This window comes from Sarcophilus harrisii, chromosome 4 (genome assembly GCF_902635505.1).
Source record: "Sarcophilus harrisii chromosome 4, mSarHar1.11, whole genome shotgun sequence".
NCBI classification, from domain to species: domain Eukaryota; kingdom Metazoa; phylum Chordata; class Mammalia; order Dasyuromorphia; family Dasyuridae; genus Sarcophilus; species Sarcophilus harrisii.
Genome location: NC_045429.1, coordinates 177,624,917 through 177,645,396, shown reverse-complemented (window position 1 = coordinate 177,645,396; position 20,480 = coordinate 177,624,917). Strand labels below are relative to the sequence as shown.

General features: G+C 33.7%; 1 protein-coding gene across 9 annotated transcripts in view; it reads right to left on the bottom strand.

Annotated features, from left to right (window-relative positions):
• Positions 1-19,937, bottom strand: part of TBC1D32 (TBC1 domain family member 32) — a 175,792-nt gene extending 155,855 nt beyond the window's left edge. For 4 of the 9 annotated variants that reach the window (XM_031964344.1, XM_031964343.1, XM_031964345.1 and 1 more), the window contains exons 1-4: positions 19,732-19,937; positions 19,429-19,583; positions 11,674-11,835; positions 4,001-4,178 (exon numbers count right to left, since the gene is read on the bottom strand). In XM_031964344.1, coding sequence (XP_031820204.1) covers positions 4,001-4,178; positions 11,674-11,835; positions 19,429-19,583 — 495 coding nt within the window. In that variant the 5' untranslated portion in view covers positions 19,732-19,937. Of the gene's footprint in view, positions 1-4,000; positions 4,179-11,673; positions 11,836-19,428; positions 19,584-19,731 lie in introns of those variants that run through there. The other 5 variants (XM_031964339.1, XM_031964341.1, XM_031964340.1 and 2 more) reach the window with 3 other exon arrangements.
• Between the last annotated feature and the right edge of the window lie 543 nt (positions 19,938-20,480).

Sequence of the window (20,480 nt, the reverse complement as noted above, 5' to 3'; positions counted from 1 at the left end):
TCTTAATATGTAATTGGAAAAATAATATGCTATTAAAACAAAATTTACTTTCTTTTTAAAAAAGAACCCCTGATTTAAAACATGAACAGTGAAGCAATTTAATTTCTCTAATAATACCCACTATATGGTGGTATAAACCACCACAACTAGTCCCATTAAAGCTTCTCACTGAGTAAAAGAATAAAAATATTTTCTGTTCAGCAATAGTATTATTTTAAAGTTATTCATAAAGAATATACTGTAAAATCTTCCCCCCCCCCCCCGCAAGAAATCATGGTAGCAATTACTTCATTTCAATATATCAGAAATATTCTCATAGCCTTTTAACCTAAATTGTTTCAAGAATATGATTATGTATTTTCCAAATGCAAGTATCTGCCATTACCACAATTGATCTGAATAAGGAGCCTCTCTAATCCAGTTATAATGCCATCTGAAATTTTTATGATTTGCTTGAAAATTTTAACAACTATTTAAATTATAAATTTACTTAAAATATGACAATTTGAAGACACTTATTGCTTTTTTATTAATATCATTTATATAGGAAAGAAACATAAAGAAGGTTTAGATGTAAATCTATGTAGCCACATAATTATCATTCAACAATCAAATATCTATATTAATAAAAGTGAGGGTCACATGACAAGCCAGATAGCATATCAATTATTGTCTTCAATACTATATAACCTGCCAAGCCCAAAAAAGAATTACACCAATCATATATTGAATAACTTCAGTTAAATTCACAAAAGATGAAAGTAAAGTCAGTTTTTTTGTGAATACCAGAAAATGCATATACTTAAAGTGTTTACTCCATGACCCTTCCTCCAGCCTCCACAGAGCTAACAAAGCACAAATTCATAGGCTTGTGCAACTTTACCCAAGACAACAATTGTTGCAGTGACTTTATCCAAATACTATTTGTGCTCTACCATCCTGCAGAAAGGAGCTGACATACAGTGTAAGCCCCAGCTAAGTAGAGAAATCTACTAAAATAAAAACATACCACCCCCTGATTACAGGGCACAGGTTCTACGAAAAAATATAAAAAGCCTAGTCCTATCCAGGGAGTCTGAATGGATTAAATGTTTTGGTGACAAAGTGACTCAAAGTTCAAAATACTCTGGAACTTTTGTGGCTTCCCACAATGCTTTCTTCCAGTTTTTAAAGCTCTTTCCCCACTCAAAATTGAATTACATGTTACTTATGTAAATATGAAAATTACCTAATGGACTTCACTGAGTACATGGGTAATTCCCTAATAGATCCGAAGTTTCTTAAGGGCAAGAAATGTTTCATTTTATTTTCTTCATTTCTGTCTTTCTTTCCCATAATAGGTATTAAATAAATATTTTTCAAGATGAATTTTTTTAAAGTACTCATTACATATTGAGAAAGATTAAGTGAATTTTTAAAACATATTTTAATTTTCAAAATACATGCAAAGATACTTTTCAACATCCATCCTTGTAAAACCTTGTTCCAAATTTTTCTCCTCCCTCTCCTCCACCTTCCTTCCCTAGACATCACGTAATCCCATATAGGTTACATATATATGATTCTTCTAAATATATTTCTACATTTATCATGTTGCATAAGAAAAATTAGATAAGAAAGAAAGCAAAATGCAAGCAAACAACAACAAAAAGAGTGTATGTTGTGGTCCACATTTAGTTTCCATTTTCCTCTCTCTGGGTGCAGACAGCTTTCTTTATCACAAAACCATTGGAACATGTCTGAATAACCGCATTGTGACAAAAGCTATAGCCATCAGAATTGATCATCATATAATCTCGCTATTGTTGAGCACAATGTTCTCTTGTTCTGCTCATTTCACTTAGCATTAGTTCATGCAAGTCTCTCCAGGCCTTTCTGAAATCATCCTGTTGATTTCTTATGGAACAATATTTCATTATATTCATATATCATAATTTATTCAGCCATTACCCAACTGATGGACATCCCCTCAGTTTCCAGTTCCTTGTACTATAAAAAGTGATGCTACAAATATTTTTGCACATGTGGGTTCTTTCCCCTTTTTTATTATCTCTTTGGGATGCAGACCCAGTAGATATATTGCTGGGTCAAAGGCTATGCAGTTTGATAGCCCTTTGGACACAGTTCCAAATGGCTCTCCAGAATAGTTGGATCAGTTCATAATTCCATTAATAATGTATTAGTGTCCCAGTTTTCTCAAATCCCCTGCAACATTTGTCATTATCTTTTTCTGTCATCTTAGCCAATCTCAGAGACATATATAGTGGTAGCACAGAGTTGTTTTCATCTGCATTTCTCTAATCAATAGTGATTTAGAGTGTTTTTTTTTTCATGACTAGAAATGGCTTTAATTTCTTCCTTTGACCATTTCAGATTAAGTGAATTTTAAAAATTAACTTTATTTTTAAAAATTTCGGTAAGGGATTAGCATGTTATAGGAATGTTCCCTGGAGGAAATTTTATTTTATTCCGGGAATTTACTTCCCTACTTCATGCCACTTCCTTAATATGCTGCATATAAATGTATTCCACAATGTACACATCATATCCTTTTGTAAAAAGTATGTTCCTCAAATCCAGAGATTATTCACCTTTGCTTTGGTATCCTAAAATACCAAAGTGCCCAGCTGATTGGACAGCATACAGGACTTGGAATCAAGTGGTTCCGAGCTCAGACACTTACTAGCTGGGTGATCCTGGGCAAGTCACTTTGCCTCTGTCTTTATTTCCTTGACTGGAAAATAGTAATTATAATAGTATCTACCTCTCAAGGTCATTGGCAGTATCACATGGGATATCTGTAAGATGTTTTGCAACAAACTACCTATATACATGCTTACTTAATTGGCTCTTATGTTCCAATAAGTGAGGCAGCTAGGGGGCACCATAGTGCTCAGACAGTTAATTCTGGAATCAGGGAGAGTAGTTCAATTTTGGCATAGAATGTTAATTGTTAAGTATCTCTAATAAGTCACTAGCTCCTTGAGGACTGGGACTATCTTCCACCTCATTTTGTGATCTCCAGTGATTAGCTCAGTACTTGGCACATAAAAGGTGCTAAATGAATATTGATTGACTGAACTAACAAACCCTTTTTACCTTGATTTCTTCATCTATATGATAGAGAGGAACTTGGAAAGCCATTCTAGTGTCTTTGTGGGAAGTCACCAAAATAATAGAATCACAAAGAGTCAGACACGTCTGAAATGACTGAACAACAAAAACCTCTCAAGGTTCTTGTAAGAAGGAAATGAGATAAACTTTGTAAAGTATTTAGCACAGTGTCTTGACAATTGGTCCTTAACAAATGTTTATTGAGTGGTTGATGTTAAAAAGAGAAACAGTCAAGAGACAGAGACAAACAGACAGACTAGTCTGTCTCATATTGTTAGGGTAGAAGTTCCTAGGAATGACAAATAGTAATTAGTCAATTTATAAATACTGAAATCAAGTAAAGAGTCTAATCAATATTGGAAATGTGAGAATGTGTAATTAATTTACCTATTCTGTACACAGATTATGCCTCAAAAGTCTTTCAACCAACAGTAAAATATTTTTAGTTTACTAAAAATAGCTCTTATATTTGCTCTATTGAAGTGGACTGTACAAGGGAAAAGTACTACAAGAGAAGAGTTAGGACTAGTTTTATCATACTCTAAGCTTCATTTAATATAAGATTTTTCCAATCTCAAAAAGAATTTTTCCATTCACCTTCTATAAACTATAAGCGATCTTTATTATCTCGGTTATGAATCTAAGTTTTTAAAGGTTAAGGCTTAAATTCCAATTTTCTAATTCCAATTTAGCCACATATTAAAGACTCCCTTGGTTCTGATCTAAATCCACAGTGGAGGTTCTGTTGTTTTCAGAGTAGCCAGGAGAAGTGAGATTTTTTGGTACCTATAAAACTTAATTATATGTACAGAATCTCTTAATCAAAATTTTATTATTTAAGTTCAACATTTATTTCATGGCATGAATGCAAAAATAAACAACATACCTGATTAAATGAAGAATCACTATCAGAATAATTGTCTGTGCAATAATTAAAGCATTTCTCCTTTATGGTTTTCTTCTGCACCTCCTTAGTTCGTGTCTGATGTTCTTCAAATTTGTTAATTAAAGATTCCACCACAGCCGTCATAACATTCTTTAGGGAAAGCATCATTTCTTTGTACCTTTAAAGTTCAGAGTTCTACTATTACTTTTTTTTTAAGAGTATCACTAATGAAGTAAACTAAATGAAAAATTATAAATAATATATTTATTTCAAAGTATTTTTATTTCACTTAGTATAAAATTGACAAAAATTTTCAAAAACTAAAAATTGTTTGCAGGAGCCATAAATTACTTTGGCTTCTTAAAACAAAACAAAACAAAACTTGATAACTTGGTATTGGCAATAATCACAGATATATAAGTAGAAAGAAATCAGAATTAGTGTATAATCAGTCTAATTTTTTTTTCTTGTTTCACAGACAAATGCAATACATTTTATAGATTTTTGACATGGGAATTGCTAATAGACAACTGGAACGTGCTGATGTTTGCTCCCATTCTACTGTTTTATTTTTGTCTTTCTGCCCTTTTTCATGCTTGCTCATTCCTCTCTATTAACTTCTTTTCTTTTGCTTCTCCCCTGAGTTCTTCTGCTCTGTCCATTATTTGTCTCCAAGGCACTCACAATAACAAGATAATAACAAATCTAGTGTAAGTATAAGCAAAGTTGTCAATCAAAGGAATCCTAGATAACCACTTGTCAGTAATGCTGAAAAAGGAAGTTGGAGTACATGGCCTGTGAGGCCCTTTCAGTCTCTTAAAGCCTACATACAATTAATTAAGATATAACCTTAATTTCTTCTCTATTTGATGCAGACTTTCAAATCACTCATATTAATGAGGTGAAAGGCAAAAAGGGTATCTATGGGAAATATAATCATAAAATTTTAGAATTTTACAGCACCTCAGAAATCACCTAGTTCGATGCTTTTATTTTATAACTGAGAAAAATCCCTATTTTAAATAAAAAAACTAAAAATTTTAATTATATGTACTATATACATAAGTAGAAGTATGAGTGTGAATTAACATGTAAAGTGATATATTAGTAATCTTCAAACTCTAACATAATAAGATTTGTCATATATAATAAAAAGAAACCACCTAAAATGGAGAAAGTCTAAATAAAGGCTATGTAGAATAACAGAACAACTTAGGTATTAGTAAAATAGTTGGGTAAGTGAAATAAAAAATTCTTTATATTCTTTTTTGCTCAAATTACCTAAGGTTTCTCAGTATGAAGTGACTATTTCAAAATCTAAGATCAGGAATCTCATTAAGATATAACTGGGACTAGGAATTAAGATAGATTTCAAGAAGGGGAAGGGACCAAATAAACTTTTAATGAAAAGAAAAGGCAAAAAAGAGCATCAGTATCTGAAATCCTCAAGCAATCTGAAATCTTTTTAAGACCTTACAAACTTTTTCCCACATAAAACTTTTAAAACCTGTGCTTCTAACAAAGAGCAAAATGGCAATACAATTTCCTTCTCTTTTTTGAAGGTGTGGTCAAAAAGAAAATAGCCCTAAAGAAGGTACTGGGAGAGCAAGAGAGAGTACAACTCTGAATAAATAAGAGTTGCCTGGATTAGAATGCATAAACACTTATTCCAAAATTTGGACAAAGATAGTAAAAAAAATAATAATAATAACTCAGAAAAGGAAACAGGTTAGGGTCACCATTAAGTACATTTCTCTAAATCTAACGAACAAAAACTAAGGAAAAAAAAGATACAGTATATACTACATAAAATCACAAACGAAAATCAGTTTTATATAACTTCCCTAATTGTTATGCAGGATAATCCAAAAAAGACATATGCAAATATGAGAATTCTAAATTGAAAGAGCTATCTGCCAAAAAAAAAAAAAAAAAAAAAAAAAAAAGAATATGTGTAATTTATGAATGCAAAGTATGTTTATAAGTGCTATTACATTATACCTGACTACTTTTTACAAAATTGGAAGAAATTAATGTGGAAAGAAAAATAATGCATAGGTCTTCTTTACATGCCTTCATGCATGGATCTTATAACAAATGAGTTTAAAAAGTTACCTGACTCAACTGAAGTAACTATCATCATACATGTACACATTCACACATAGATGAAATGAAACTAAAATACAATGACTTATCCAAAGCTGAACAAAAATTTGCTAACAAAACTAAGAATAACTCTGAATGATTTCACCATGTAATTTTAGTTATTAAAAAAGGATAAAATTTTTAACTAATATCATTGCATTTAGAATGATACTCTAACTAATATTGCTATACACCACAACTGGTAGGAAAGGATATAACTTTTTCCCCCATGTCCAAAAAAGCTCAGTTGGGGGAAAAAAAGAGAAAAAAATTTGATTAAAATGTTTATCTTAATTTTGTAATATTCCCAATGTAATTACTACCTTATTACAGACGTTTTACACTATTCAACTGAACTATAAAAAGAACATTTTAAAAGTCAGTAAGAATACTTGCATAGTGCCTACTATGTGCCAGTCACAGTGCTAAGTACTTTATAAATATCTCATTTGATCTTTCCAGTGTCGTTGTGATATAGGTACTACTGTTATTGTTTAGTTATTTTCAGTTATGACCAATTCTTCATGACCCCATTTGGGATGTTTTTGGCAAAGACACTAGAGAGGTGTGCCATTTCATTTTACAATGATGAAACTAAGGAAAACAGAATTAAGAAACCTACCTGGGAATACATAACTAATAAGTATCTGAGGCCAAATTTTAACTCGGATCTTCTTGACTCAAGGCCTGGCTCTCTTTGTAATACTCGGGATAAGTTCTTTCTCTTACTTAATGTTCACTCTAGCCCAACAATATACTGTTGTCAAAATGAAATTCATCATTCAGTCACAGATAAGTAACCCTTCTACTCAAAAATCCCCATGGTCAATCAAAACCTACCTGAACACACTGTACAAAGACTTTAAAAACTTCCTCCTAGTCATGTCCTCCCCACTGCAGAGATGCTGAACATTTAGCTATCCTCCTTCAAATCCTGTTCTTTATCTCCTACTGCCTGAGACTTTATTCTCATTCCTGTCAACCCAACTCCTGCAATGACCTACTCTAAAACTACTCCTTCCTCTGTGTTCTCAGAAATACTAATTCCAGAAGCCCACAAACCTACTTCCTCTTAAAACATTTCCTTTCTCATTCCTACTATATTCTGGCTTTCACTGAAATCTGGTTCCAATATAAAACAGAGCCTCCTCCCCGGCTTTTTTCCAGCATTGGCAGCACCTTCCTTCATTCCCTCAATTCACTAGCTGATGAGGAGGAGCTGTAATAGTCCTGGCTTCCTACTGCTACTTCCAGGTTCTTCCTCGACTGTTTTCACTTAGTAACATCTCTCTTTTGAGGTTCAATCAATGAATATTTACCCCCTCAGACAAATTCATGATAATGTTTTTTCTTGTTGTTGTTGTTGCTTGTCCTTCACTCTTAAAAGAGGACTATTGCATCAGAGAACTGATGCCATGATACACAAATGAATTGGATTTAGGTGAGGGAGAGCTGTGCAAGGTTGCCTGCCTCAGTTTTCCCTCCAGAGCCATTTGGGTCCGGTGGCTAGATATAGATCAGAATAACTAGGGTCTTGAATGCAATGGGAGATTTTGGCTTTTTTAAGCTAAGGCCTGTAACAGATCTCAGTTTGACTGAAACTACATCCATTCAATGATTAAAGCAAATAATTTGAGGTGAATAATGACCTCTTTCATCTAGACAGAAAAAATTCTACCAAAAAAAAAAAAAAAAAACAAAACCATCTAGACCATTTCCCTTCTTTCCGCAATGAGTTCAGAAATCCACTCACACTCATTTTCCTCTCCTCAACTCTTGCCCTCTTACTAGTGGCCTTCAATATACATGTTCAAATTTCCTCAACACCCTAACCTCAGAGTTCCTCATCTTACCAATTTCAAGTAACCTACTGCTCCACACCATCAAAGTCAAACCAAAAAATAGGGTCACACCCTTGATCTTCCTATCACTATAAAATGTACTACTTCCATGTTCAAGAATTTAGCAATTCCCTTATCTAAGCATAACTTATTGTCATTGTATCTACCCCTTTGCCTTGAAATTTCAAACTCTGCTTTTTTTCCAGTGTGTGACCTCCAATCTCCTCAGTTCTTTTCCAGCTATCAGCATTGCATTAACTCTCCTCCCTTCCGCATCTTGACCCTTGATGAAGTGAACTGGTTCAGCTCTAAGCTGTACCCTTCTTTTGAGGGCCTTCCCACCTTATGGCATCATCAATCTTGCTGCAGCCTTGGGTCTCTCCCACTGTCGGCTGTCTTCATTCCTATGAAATGTTAATTAAATAAAAGCTTGGAAAAAAATCACAAAACTGTACTAAATGCACCAAAAATCTGTTATGTAACTGAAACTGGGTCCTTCTAGCAACAAGGCAGTCTTTTAACAACTCTAATCAATTCACCATCATCTCAATATAGCATCTCTTCCAAACCTTTTCATATTTCTTCCCTCCTTTGGCTTCCTCTTCCCCATAGTATCCTTATTGAGAACTTTGCCTCAAGGTTCTTTATTGAACCTTTATTGAAAAAATTTAAGACTATTCACCAAGATCTTTCTCTTTTCCCCTTTTCATATCAGATCATCCAGATACCTTCTACCATTATCTTTTCCATCATCTGTTTTTTTTTTTTGTTTGTTTTAATAAGCCAAAATCCAACTTCTCTCCCTGTCATTGTCTTTCCCACCTCAAATGAGAAAAGAAAAACAAAATCCATTACAAACAAGTATAGTCAATCAAAACAAATTTTCACATTGGCAATGTCAAAAAAAAAAAAAAAAGCCTTAGTCTATATTATTAGTCCTTTACTTCTCTATCAGGAAGTAGGTGGCATGTTTCATCATTAATCCTTTGAAATCAAGTTGAGTCATTTTGCGCATAAGAAATAATATTTTATTCTTTAACTTGTTCATCCATTTCCCCACTTATGAGCACCCTCTCAGATTCTGCTTCTTTGCCACCTCCAAGAGCTTATTTTGTTCATTTTAACAGAATCTTTGGGGTTTTGCTTTTTTTGCTTAGAACCAGTTGCTCCCTTAATTCTTCCTTCTTCAAATTCTCCTACCCCCTTTCCCTTCTATTTCTGTGTTGAATAAAATGTATTTCTGTACCTATGTGTGTATATATTCTTTTTCAATGACCACTTAAAAAAGAAAAAGTGAGGTTCAAATGTCAGCCCCTCCCCAATTCCTTCTTGTTTATATACATGTCTACTTGAACAAACTGATTATGTAGAATAATTTTCACTTTTCTTTTCCCTTGCCCTTCTCCTCTCCACACAATGAATTCCTATTACTATTTTTCTTTTTTTTTTTAAATCAAGATATGGGAAAATTACTTTCTATAATTCCTGATGATACTGGTTCCAAGAAGACATGTATGTTTCTTCCCCATATTTAAATGTAAGCCATTAATTCTTCCTTAGACCTTTATCATCACTTAGTCTTTATTTTTTAATTGTTTTTATGTTTCTCTTCACTCTTGTTTTGAACTTTGAAGTTTCTATACTTCAAAGTATTTGAAATGAAGCTCTGATCTTTTCATTAGAAATGCTTGAAAGTCTTCTATTTCACTGCAGTTTATTTTTTTTTCTTCCCTCTCCAGGAGCATTATACTCAGTTCTGCTGGATAAATTATTCTTGGTTGTGAACCTTTATCTTTTGTCTTCTGGAATATTGTTTTCTAAGTTCTCCAATACTGTAGATGGTAGCAACTAAATTATATACAATCCTGACTGTGGCAGCTCAGTATTTGAATTCTTTCTTTCTGCAATATAAAAGTACTGCTTATGGTATTTTTGACCTGAAAACTCTGGATTTTAATTATAATGTTCCTTAAGAGGTTTCATTTGGTTTCTTTCAGGAACTGATCAATGGATTCTTTCTATATCCACTTTGCCTTCTAGTTCTAAGAGATCTAGTCAATTTCCTTTTAAGATTTTTTTGAAATGAATTTGTTTTGCTTTGCATTTTTTGGTGCTGGCATTCATATAATCCAATTATTCTTAATTTTTTTTTTCTTGGTCTGTCTTCTGGGTGAGCTTTTAATTTTTTCCCCACTATGAGATGCTTTACACTTTTTTTCTATTTTTTTTAACCTTTTGACTTTGCTTCAATATTTCTTGTTGCATTATGGAGGCACTGCCATCTCTTTGGTCCATCCTAATTTTCAAGGAGTTTGTTGTTTGGGCAAGGTTTTTAATCTCTTGTATCAAGCTATTAATTCCATTTCCAAATCTTTCTTCCATGCCTAACACCACAACAGCTCTTTTTGCACAGCTTGTTCTAATTTTCTCAATCATTCAGTCTATTTCTTTACTTCAGACTTGAACCTAGGCTGAGCTCTACTATAAATCTGGAAGGAAAGTCTGGGCAGGTACTTTTGCTTCTTCTGTTGTGTTGCGTTGCACTTTTCCAGAATTTCAGAGAATAGTGAAGGGCATTTAAGTTTTCAGTGCTCCCAAAGTAGTATTTAAAGGACAAAGTCTGATTGCTGTGCCTACTTCATCCTGAACTATCTTTGCAGTTCCTAATCTGATTTGGGGTCTGAGCAAACAATCAAATGCTGCTGGATTAAATCCCTATCAGCCAGTTGGATCTGTTGGTTTAGAGTAACAAAACTCCTCCTTGGACTAGGGTAGGATTCCTAATCTAGTTATTTTTCTAGAGGAAGACCCAGAGAGCTTGCTCTACATTTGGGGCAAGAACACATCACTATTGCTCCTAGATTTTGAACTTTGCAATTTCTTACTATTTTTTTCAGGGCCTTTCTACCTGGGAATATTAACTTTATGTGCAAATCCTTTTCTTAGGCTGCCTTGGGTCCCAAAAACGAGTAGCAGGTGACAAAGTTGCCATTTTGAATCTGTATTCAATACAGCTTTAAAAAAAATAACTAATTCTTACTTCCCTATCCATCCCCAAATAACACCCACCATTTTTACTATTTTGGCACAGAATTATGTTCTGTCTTTTGTTTTTTCTCCATGTGCACATAAATTTCTTCCACACAAAATAAGCTTACTAGGAACAAGGACTATGTCATGTACTGATTATGCATTTCCTATTGTTCTCAGAATCATTTTAGTCATATCTTAGGCACTCAAATGTATTTATTAATAGTAGACTAGAAGTCACATTAAGGTTTGGTGAAATATCTAAATGGTAGTAAAGCACTTCAATGACTATCTTTCACAACTAAAAATGGAGACATAGTCTTATAAAGGAGACTCCTTTCTCCATGTCTTTCTACATCAAAGAAAAGAAAAGAAACAAAGAAAAGAAAATTTGTTGGCCAACAAAATTACTATCAGCATCTATACTGCTGTCTTTAATAACTAAATGTGAAATGTTAAATCTTTGTTAGAATTGCCATTCACGTAGTTGAAAATGGATGACCATATCTTTCTATTTGAAGTGCATTATTCGTTGATTCACAACTAAAGCCCTTAGTTGTCCATAATTGAATCCATAAGTGAAACTGAACACAATTATGTTAGCAAATGACACTTGGTAAACAAATACCTTTAAAATATCAATTTAAGTATACTCACTCTTTAGATTCCTGGGTTACTTTAGTCACATGTTGAACAAGAGTATCATAGCCTGTTCCTTCACCTGGATTTTGGTCTGAGGTACATTTTTCCATTTCTTCCTCAATCATAGTCCCCAAAGTATCATATATATGTTGTCTAAGATATTTCACAAATTCATAGCTGAAACAAAAATTAAAGAACTCTGTCACAAGCTTATTTAATTGCCACTACAAAAAAAGTCATCATTTAAAGTTACAGATTTCAGTTTTATATTATTTGAGGATTCTAGTCCCTGTGCAATATACCGCTTGAAGTAGTATATAAAAGCTGGCTTCAGAGGCAGCAAAATCTGAATTTAAGTCCTGCCACTCTCTGTAATCTTGGACAAGTCACTTAACTTTTCAAAACCCCAGGCAACTCTATAAGACCATAAAATTGCATAGAAGGTGCCAACTTGCTTTGGTGAGGATGTTTTCTTATCCAAAGTCCCCTACAATAATGAAAACACAGGGTTAGTCCTCACCATCTCACAATGTTAAGCAAGAATAAAGCATACTGATATACTGCTTTTTGCTTATAAAGCTCTTTCACATACATTATTTGATTTGATATTAACAGAAAATTGAGGAATTTAAATTTTTTTCTCTAAATTATTTTATAGAGATGATTCTATAAAGATAAAGAATTGAAAGAAGATAACTTCAAAAACTAGAATGTTTTCAGAGCTTTTTCATTTTAGTATATTCTATGTCAAATTTGCACTAGCTGAGAAAATAATATATTCAAAGTTTTCATGGTTTTTCAAAGTGATGAAAACAAAAAGAATGGAACAGAGTTAAAACAAGTAACATGAGAAATGAACACAGGAAAAGGTTCAGATTAGAAAATCAATGAATACAGGAACATAAAAGATTTGTACATATAATTTAATGTTTTGGCTTTTTTCAGCAGTAGTTGTTAGGATTGTAATGGTTTGCTTTTATTCTTTTAAACAGTACAGGGAAATCTCAATGTGGAAAATCTCTCTAATAAGGAAATTCAACAAGTCTTACCACTTTTGGTCTTAAAGAATTTCAGGTATACCAGGATACTGATGGGTTAAGAAACTAGTTCATAGTCACACAACCAATATGACACAACTGCAGAACTTGATTCTAGGTCTTCCCAACTTCAAGCTCAATATTCTATTCACTATGCCATAGTTTCTTGTCACATAAAATATGCACGAGGATAGGATTGTATAAGCTTGCACCTTGGCCAATTCTAGTAGCACATCTTCAATTTACAGTACTTCTCAGGAAGAACTGAGCCTGTACCTTGGCTACTCAGGCAAGACAGGTAACTAAGAATCAAAAAAGACCTCAAAAAATATTATAACTGAATTAGTCTAAATTAATGAGATTTTATTGTATTTTTTCTGATAACTCGTTTCCTAAAATAAACATTAATTTAATATCATTTATTATTAGAAATTGACACTAAAAATACATTCCTACAATATTTCAATGCTACCTAAGTGATTTAGGGCCAAGTCATTTAATTTCTCTACAATTTAGACGATATGAAAGGTCTCATGCACCACACTTTTTCTGACTTTTAAGCCCCAGGAATAAGAGGATAGAAACCTTTCTCTCCTTTTCTTGTTTGGAAAGGCCCGGATTAAGGGCTGTGACTTTTTTTTTTTTTTGGCCTGTGACTTTACTTGCCACAAGCACCATTGTTTTTCCTAGTTACCCAGATTCTTTGTCCCCTACACTTAGTTATAAATTCTTGAAAATTCTTGCTTCATGTGTCTTCAACTCAACATTTAAGTTAGCATAGTATTTGAAAAACAACAACAACAAAAAAAAAAAAAAAACAGTGAATTAAGTGTCAGTTCTTAATTTCTCATTCTCTCAATTTCATTTTATCTATAAAACAAGGGAATTGGATTAAAGCCATTTCTAGATCTAAATTCTGGAATCAATAAATTATTTTTCCATGAACACTACTATCACTACTACCCAAAACCTTATCTCTTAATCTCTCCATTTTTTTCTTTCTACTTTCCCGTGGCTTTTGCATTTTGTTTCTAGATTAATCCTTCCAAAGAGGAAGACTCAACTCCAAGATCTTTTGTGACTCTAAAATTCACTTTCTTTAACCTGACATACAAAAGTCCTATCATAAACTGACCCCATTTGACACACTCAAAATGGATCATTTGTTTCAGAGTCTCTAATTCCCTTTCTGGTCCAAACCCCTAAGATATTCACATTTTTGTAATAATTTAAAGTACCTATGTGAAAGAAATGTTTAATAAGCATCTAATTTGTACAAAAATCCGGCACTATGTAAAAACAGGTAAAATAAGATATACCAATTAGGCATAATACAAGGAGAAAGATGAACCTGCAAAAGGAGAGTTGTGAACTGCTATGAGAATTTCAAGGGATATGGAAATCAGTAAGGTCTAATGGAGGTGAATTACAAACTAAGCCATAATAAGTGAATAAATTAGTAAAGGAAGAGGTATAAAAGTCAAATAATGCATTTTAGCTAGACTTTTACTATACAAAATCCCAAGTATTCTGCCTATAATCCAGTCCCATAAGAGAAAATGTTATCACCTACCTTTAAATCTATAATTCATAGTAAACCTTACATCAATTTTAAGTAAAATAGTTCAAGTGTATCATTTTAGAAAATATGGATAAATAACAAATGAGCTACAAAGATAAGCAGCTTTCTTAAGTTGCATTCAAAAATCTATAATCAAATTTTAATTTTTAAAATTGTTTTACAAAAAAAAGCTTTTTGCAAAAGATGTGGAAGGAAATTTCCCAATTCCACACCAATTCCAACAACTTCATTACTTTAACAACTAAGGTAAACTGAAATCAAATCACTTGCCCAAGATCACCCAGCAAGTGGAAAAGGCAGGATAAAAATTTAGGTCCTTAGATTCCAAACCCAATATTTTTCCATTGTACCACAGCCTCCTTCCTGAAACTTTTCAAGACCCCATTCTACAAAGAATTTCCCTAAATATGAATTCCTACTTTATTTGAGTTCCTATAAAACAATCCAACACTTAATCACATAGCTTAGATTGTCTATTCTTTAGGTATCTGAAGAAGTTAGATGTTTATTTCAGCATCTCAGTGGCAAAATAAAATAAAATATACTTTTTCTTTGATTCTTCACAAAACCTACCATAGGCAGTGCAGGTACTTAAAAATTCTGAACAAAGGCTTGATTATTGCAAATTTTAGTTTTGTGATTTTTCAAATAAGTTTGGTAATTGTTTGTTTTACAACACCTATAAAGAACTATTAAAATGTTTAAATAAATCTACAAAATAAAAAAGGTTAAGTTCAAGAAAAAATTCTGAATAAATAATACAAATAAAGTAGTAGATACTCCATAAAAAAATTTTATGTACAAGTATAGGAAAAATGTGTATGGACAAAGATATATCATAATGAATAGAACAAAGGATTGGGATTTAAGATGTTATTTCTAATTCTTATTATTAGCTAATTGTGTGAGCTTGAACAAGTCATTTATTGTTCTGGGCCTTAGTTTCTTCATTTGTGTGTGTGGTTACCAAGATGATAGTTTTTAAACTCAAAAATGATATTCTAAAATTAGTCTGGATTACTGTAATTCTGAAATCTAAGCCTTATTCTTAAAGAAAAGCAAAGAAATTATAAGAAATTGTTTTGATAGTATAAAAATAAATATTCTAACACATTAATTCCTTGTTTGGAAAAACAAAAACTTTTCTGAGAATTAAACTTCCAGGACATAATTCCATTCTTCAAATAACATAATAAATAAACATATTAAAACATTTAAGAATCTCTGGCTTTTAAATGTCTATGTGGGATGTAGAAGAATGACAAGCAACTCACAGATACCTAAAAATTCCAAGATACCTAAAATTAATTCCACATCAACCCCAACTCTTTCATTTTACAGATGAGGCCTTTACAGATTAAAGCCTTAATTTTACAGATTTTTAATTTTACAGATTAAAGCCTTATGAAGTCAAGTTACTTGCCCCAGATCACACAGCAACTGACAGAGCCCAAATTAAAATGTAAGTCCCCTAATACTTTTTCATTGTATCACAGTCTTCTCTGTTTTGGGAGACACCTATATAGACAGCTCCCATGTTTCCCACATCACTCTATATCAATGATAAATGTTTTTATTCTAAAAGTTTATTTTGGCTACATTATGTTATATCTTGTTACAAGCACTCTGATTCAAAGCTGTTTGTAGAAGTCTTTAAGATCTAGATCTAATTACTCTAATTTATACATACTATATAGTATTTATTATACATTCAAATGATGGTTGGGTTTTTTCAATTTTTAAATAATAATACTATGATTTTAACTCTAACCTACATTCTTTTCCCTGCCTCCCATACCTCTATATACATCATTTTCTACGGTATTCTTTTTTTCTCCATAAGTATATAACATGGAATTACCCCATTATATTTGTTTACTTTTTTCAAACTATATATCCCAAATGATAAATTTCAATGTTTCCAAATTATATTAAATGCATTTTTTTCATAGCCTTTTTCAAAGCATTCCCTAGAACTTTAGGGAATAACCTGGTCACTTATACGGAATAGTTTTCTAATACAACTGCCAATAAGAGGTCTACTCATTTAGTCCCATATGAAAATGAGGCCTAGTGAATAAAATTATAGCCCATCTTCCTCCTTTTTGTGTACAGTATTCATAATAATCAATCTTCTTTATACTTGCTTAGGAAAATGTTACCAAGAACTAGTGACATGTCTGTAGAAAATATTCAATAACTAATTAATTGAACCAAAAATATTTTTTATTATTTTCCTCCTGAGATATTACCTAAATTACTTACCATGGGAATATTTTTTTAAATGTTAGGATTCTGAACAAAATTTTATAATATGAATGTGAATTGATGACTACAGAATGGTGTATTAATTAATCTGAATAATTTAGTACCAAATTAACATTTTCAAGAAAACTATTTTACAACAGTATACCTTTTCCAATTTTAAAAAGGATAGTTATCATTTTTAAAGATAATAGGTTTGCAAAATAATGTTTCTTTTATTGTTTATTTAGAAAACATAAGTGGCAGAGCGGCAGCAAGATATAGTATATGCCAGCTGTGGAGATGGGATAAATCTGGATGTCCTGAGTTCAAGTCCTACACATTAACATACATCTAGTGTCTCTGTGACACAAAAAAGTCACTTTCATTGCCCAAAAGCGACTGACACTGTTAGTTATAGAGCAGTTACCTATTATATCAAATGAAGTAAAGCAAATTCTTCCACCAATGAAATCACAGAAACTACCTTACCCATTCCCCCCCCAAAAATTAATTAGCACAGATCTAACTAGAGAAAACTAATGGTTAAAAGCTTGTGAAATTTTCATATTTTACATCAGAAATACCAAACATGCCAACTGTAACATGTGAGTGCTGCTTAAACCAGATAAAACTATAGTGGGAAGTAGTTAATAAAGTAAATAAAATGCAGTAAAACAGATAATATTACATTTTAAAACTAAATCAATACTCAGCCTTCAGGGACCTTTATGTATAAATTAATGCCATCCCCCTTTCTATGTAAATCTGACACCACTACAGTAAACTACACAGCAAAGTGTCAGTAACAAATACTAGAAATTTTTAAAAGTCAAATTTTATTATAAACCCATTTCTGTATAACAAAATTAAAGTGTTTACACATTACATTTGAGCAGAACTATACAGTTCAAAGAGCTAACACTTCAGGTGCTCTTCTTAGATATAATAAAAACTGCTTCTTTGCAAACTAGTAGCTACAAATGGTCATGTACTTCTTTAGTTTATGTATATAAGTCATAGAAACTTTTGTACACAGGAGCCTTATTAGAAAATAGATGTTTTATTACATACATTAAAGCAATTAAATTCACTTTCATAGGAGGAAGATTTCCTTTTTAATAGGAGTTATCAGCCCTTAAGTAATATTTTATAAATTTAAACTTTCATACATAGCTCATATAAATAAAGGACCACATACAAAAAGAGCTCCAACAACCCCTTCTTTATGCACTTTCCAGTTGAATGAACAACTTCAGGTCTGACCAACTACAAACTATCAGATAAAGTGGTTATGTGATTATCACGTCCAAAAACAAGGACAAGTTTGCCTGACTTGCCTGTTTTATTTTTCCCTCCTTCAGTTTGCTACACTTATGGAAATGTCACCAATTGGATAGCCTTACAACAATGCAAAATAGCTCTACTAAACATATAGAACTGATTGAGAAATAGCTTTCTGATAGTCAGGCCTTAGCAACTAGTTGAGAAAGATGGGAGAAGGAGATGAAAGAAGAGATGAAAGGTAGATAAATTTGGAATGTAAGTACTGTGAAAGATATATCAACTAGCATTTTAGGATACAAAGACAAGAAATATTAAAAGATTCAAAGAGGGGTTCAATAAATGAAAAAGATGGAAAAAAAATTTTTTTTTCTTTTCAAAAATGTTTTTCTAAACTCAACCCTGAATCCAGATAAGAAAAAAGAAATCACTTTAGTTTTCCCTGATGTACATTCGAAGATACAGGATTTTGTGATCAGGCCTGGAAATCCACCAGCATTATTCCCATAGAGCATGGGCTCCCACACTTTTTGGGACTCAGAATCTCTTTCCCCTTAAAAATTACTGAGAACCCACCCAAAGAGTTTTTGTTCATGTGGATTATACCTATCAATATTTACCATTTTAGAAACTGAAATCTCATAACATCATGAAAAATTTTATTGTGTACTCCATGAAAAGGGATCCATTCCCTCATCCCCAGTCCTTAGACCACACCTTGAGATAGAGCTCTGGAACTGGAATCAGGAAAACCTGAAACCAAATCCATTCTCAGCCACTTAAACAATTTACCTCAAATACAAAATGGGGATAATAAAAACATCTTCCTTGAAACTTGTTTTGAAGATCAAAAGAGATATTGTAAAAAGCACTTAGCATAGCACCTAATGAGGAGATACTATACAAATGCTTATTCCCATTCACCTCTTAAATTCATTAGCAAGTCTGAGCCACCCTTTTTAGTGCTGAATCTGACAGTTACTTAATATAGAAATAATGCGGTTACTTAATGAACCATATTCCTTCCCCACCTCAAAACATAAATGAATAAAAAAGGCTGGCCACAATATTTACTTGTGCAGCTGAAAAGAAGAAAATATCTGAAATGAGGAAGACCTGAATTCAAAGCCCATCTCTGAAACTTGTTTGCTGTATGAACCAGAAAAAATAAATAACTCTACCTCTCTAACCTTCAGTTTATTCACATGCAAAATGGTGATAATATGTTATGTATCTCTCTCCGATGAGATAAAAGAATGTACATCTGCTGGTAAATCTATTCTTATTAATAAGTTTAACTAAGCTACTAACGTCAATTACCATAAAAATGATCTGACAGTCTCCTTGCATGTGACAATCAATCTTGTATTTAGCTTAAAATTTGTGTAGAAGGGTTAAGAGGGAGAAAAGCAAGAAATTATACACACACACACACACACACACACAGGTAAGAGTTCACCCTGGCACCCACCCACTCTTTACAGGAGCTTAGCGAAGAGGGATGAGGATCAAGTGTAAATGAACAGAAGGAAGGAGTGGTAGGTTTCGTGCTTCAAATGCCCCTTTTAAACTTTCTACAGAACTGCTGGTGAGTTTCGCTTAAAATACCAAACGAAGCTTTACTTGTGAAAATTTTCATCAGTTTCCTCCAGGTGCAAGAGGATCTCTTCCGCGCACTCGAGAGAGGGAGCGCCCGTGATTTTTTCCTTCACGCTCAGGAGTAACTGCCTGAGCATGGACTGGAGCTGAGCCTCGTCCTCGCTGGAGATCTGGGCCATCTGTGGGGAAGAGGACCACAAAGCCCGATGATTTAAAAGCTCTGGACCCGGGAACTTGGCGCGTTCCACCCCTCCTCCCCCAAGGGGCGGCGCCGAGGCCCAGCCACAGAGAAGGCCCCAGATGAAGGGCAGGGCCCGCCGGCCTTACTTTAGAAGAAAGGGACGCGACTGTCCCTGACTACGAAAGCGGACCCAGATTCCAACGAGGACGAGGATGACGCAGACGTCTCCGTCCTCGCCTTTCCCCGCGCTGGCAGTAGCTGACCCACGACAGAGGTAGAATGAAAAGGAACAGATTGATAATCTACGAGACGACGGCGTTAACGTGATGACGTATAAACGTCGACGGGAACGTAATCACCGCCCCCATCAAGTAGAAATTGGACGTCTGGAAGAGCGGGAGGCGGGGCCGGGGAGGCGGGGCCGGGGAGGCGGGGCCGGGGAGGCGGGGCCGGGGAGGCGGGGCCGGGGAGGCGGGGCCGGGGAGGCGGGGCCGGGGAGGCGGGGCCGGGGAGGCGGGGTTTTGGAAGGGGCGGGAATCCACTGAAAAATACAATGGCTGCATGAGAATCCAGGTAGAAGAGACTTGAAAGGGAGTCTGTGAGAGGCAAGGTCTGTCCTAGCAAACAGTTGACCAGGCTTCTTGGGAGAGGAAAAAATGAAATTAGAGGAATGGGGAACAGCATGTGTTCCTGACGTGTGTGTGCTTGTTATATAGACTCCTTGGACATCTTATGAAACTCTTGAACCTTTTCTTAAAATTGGTTCGGTTGTTTTTTCAGTTGTGTCCAGCTCTTCAGGTCCTCATTTAGGATTTTCTCTGCAAAAATAGTAGAGTGTTTTACCATTTCCTTCTCCAGCTCATTTGACATATTACAAAACTAAGACAAACAAGGA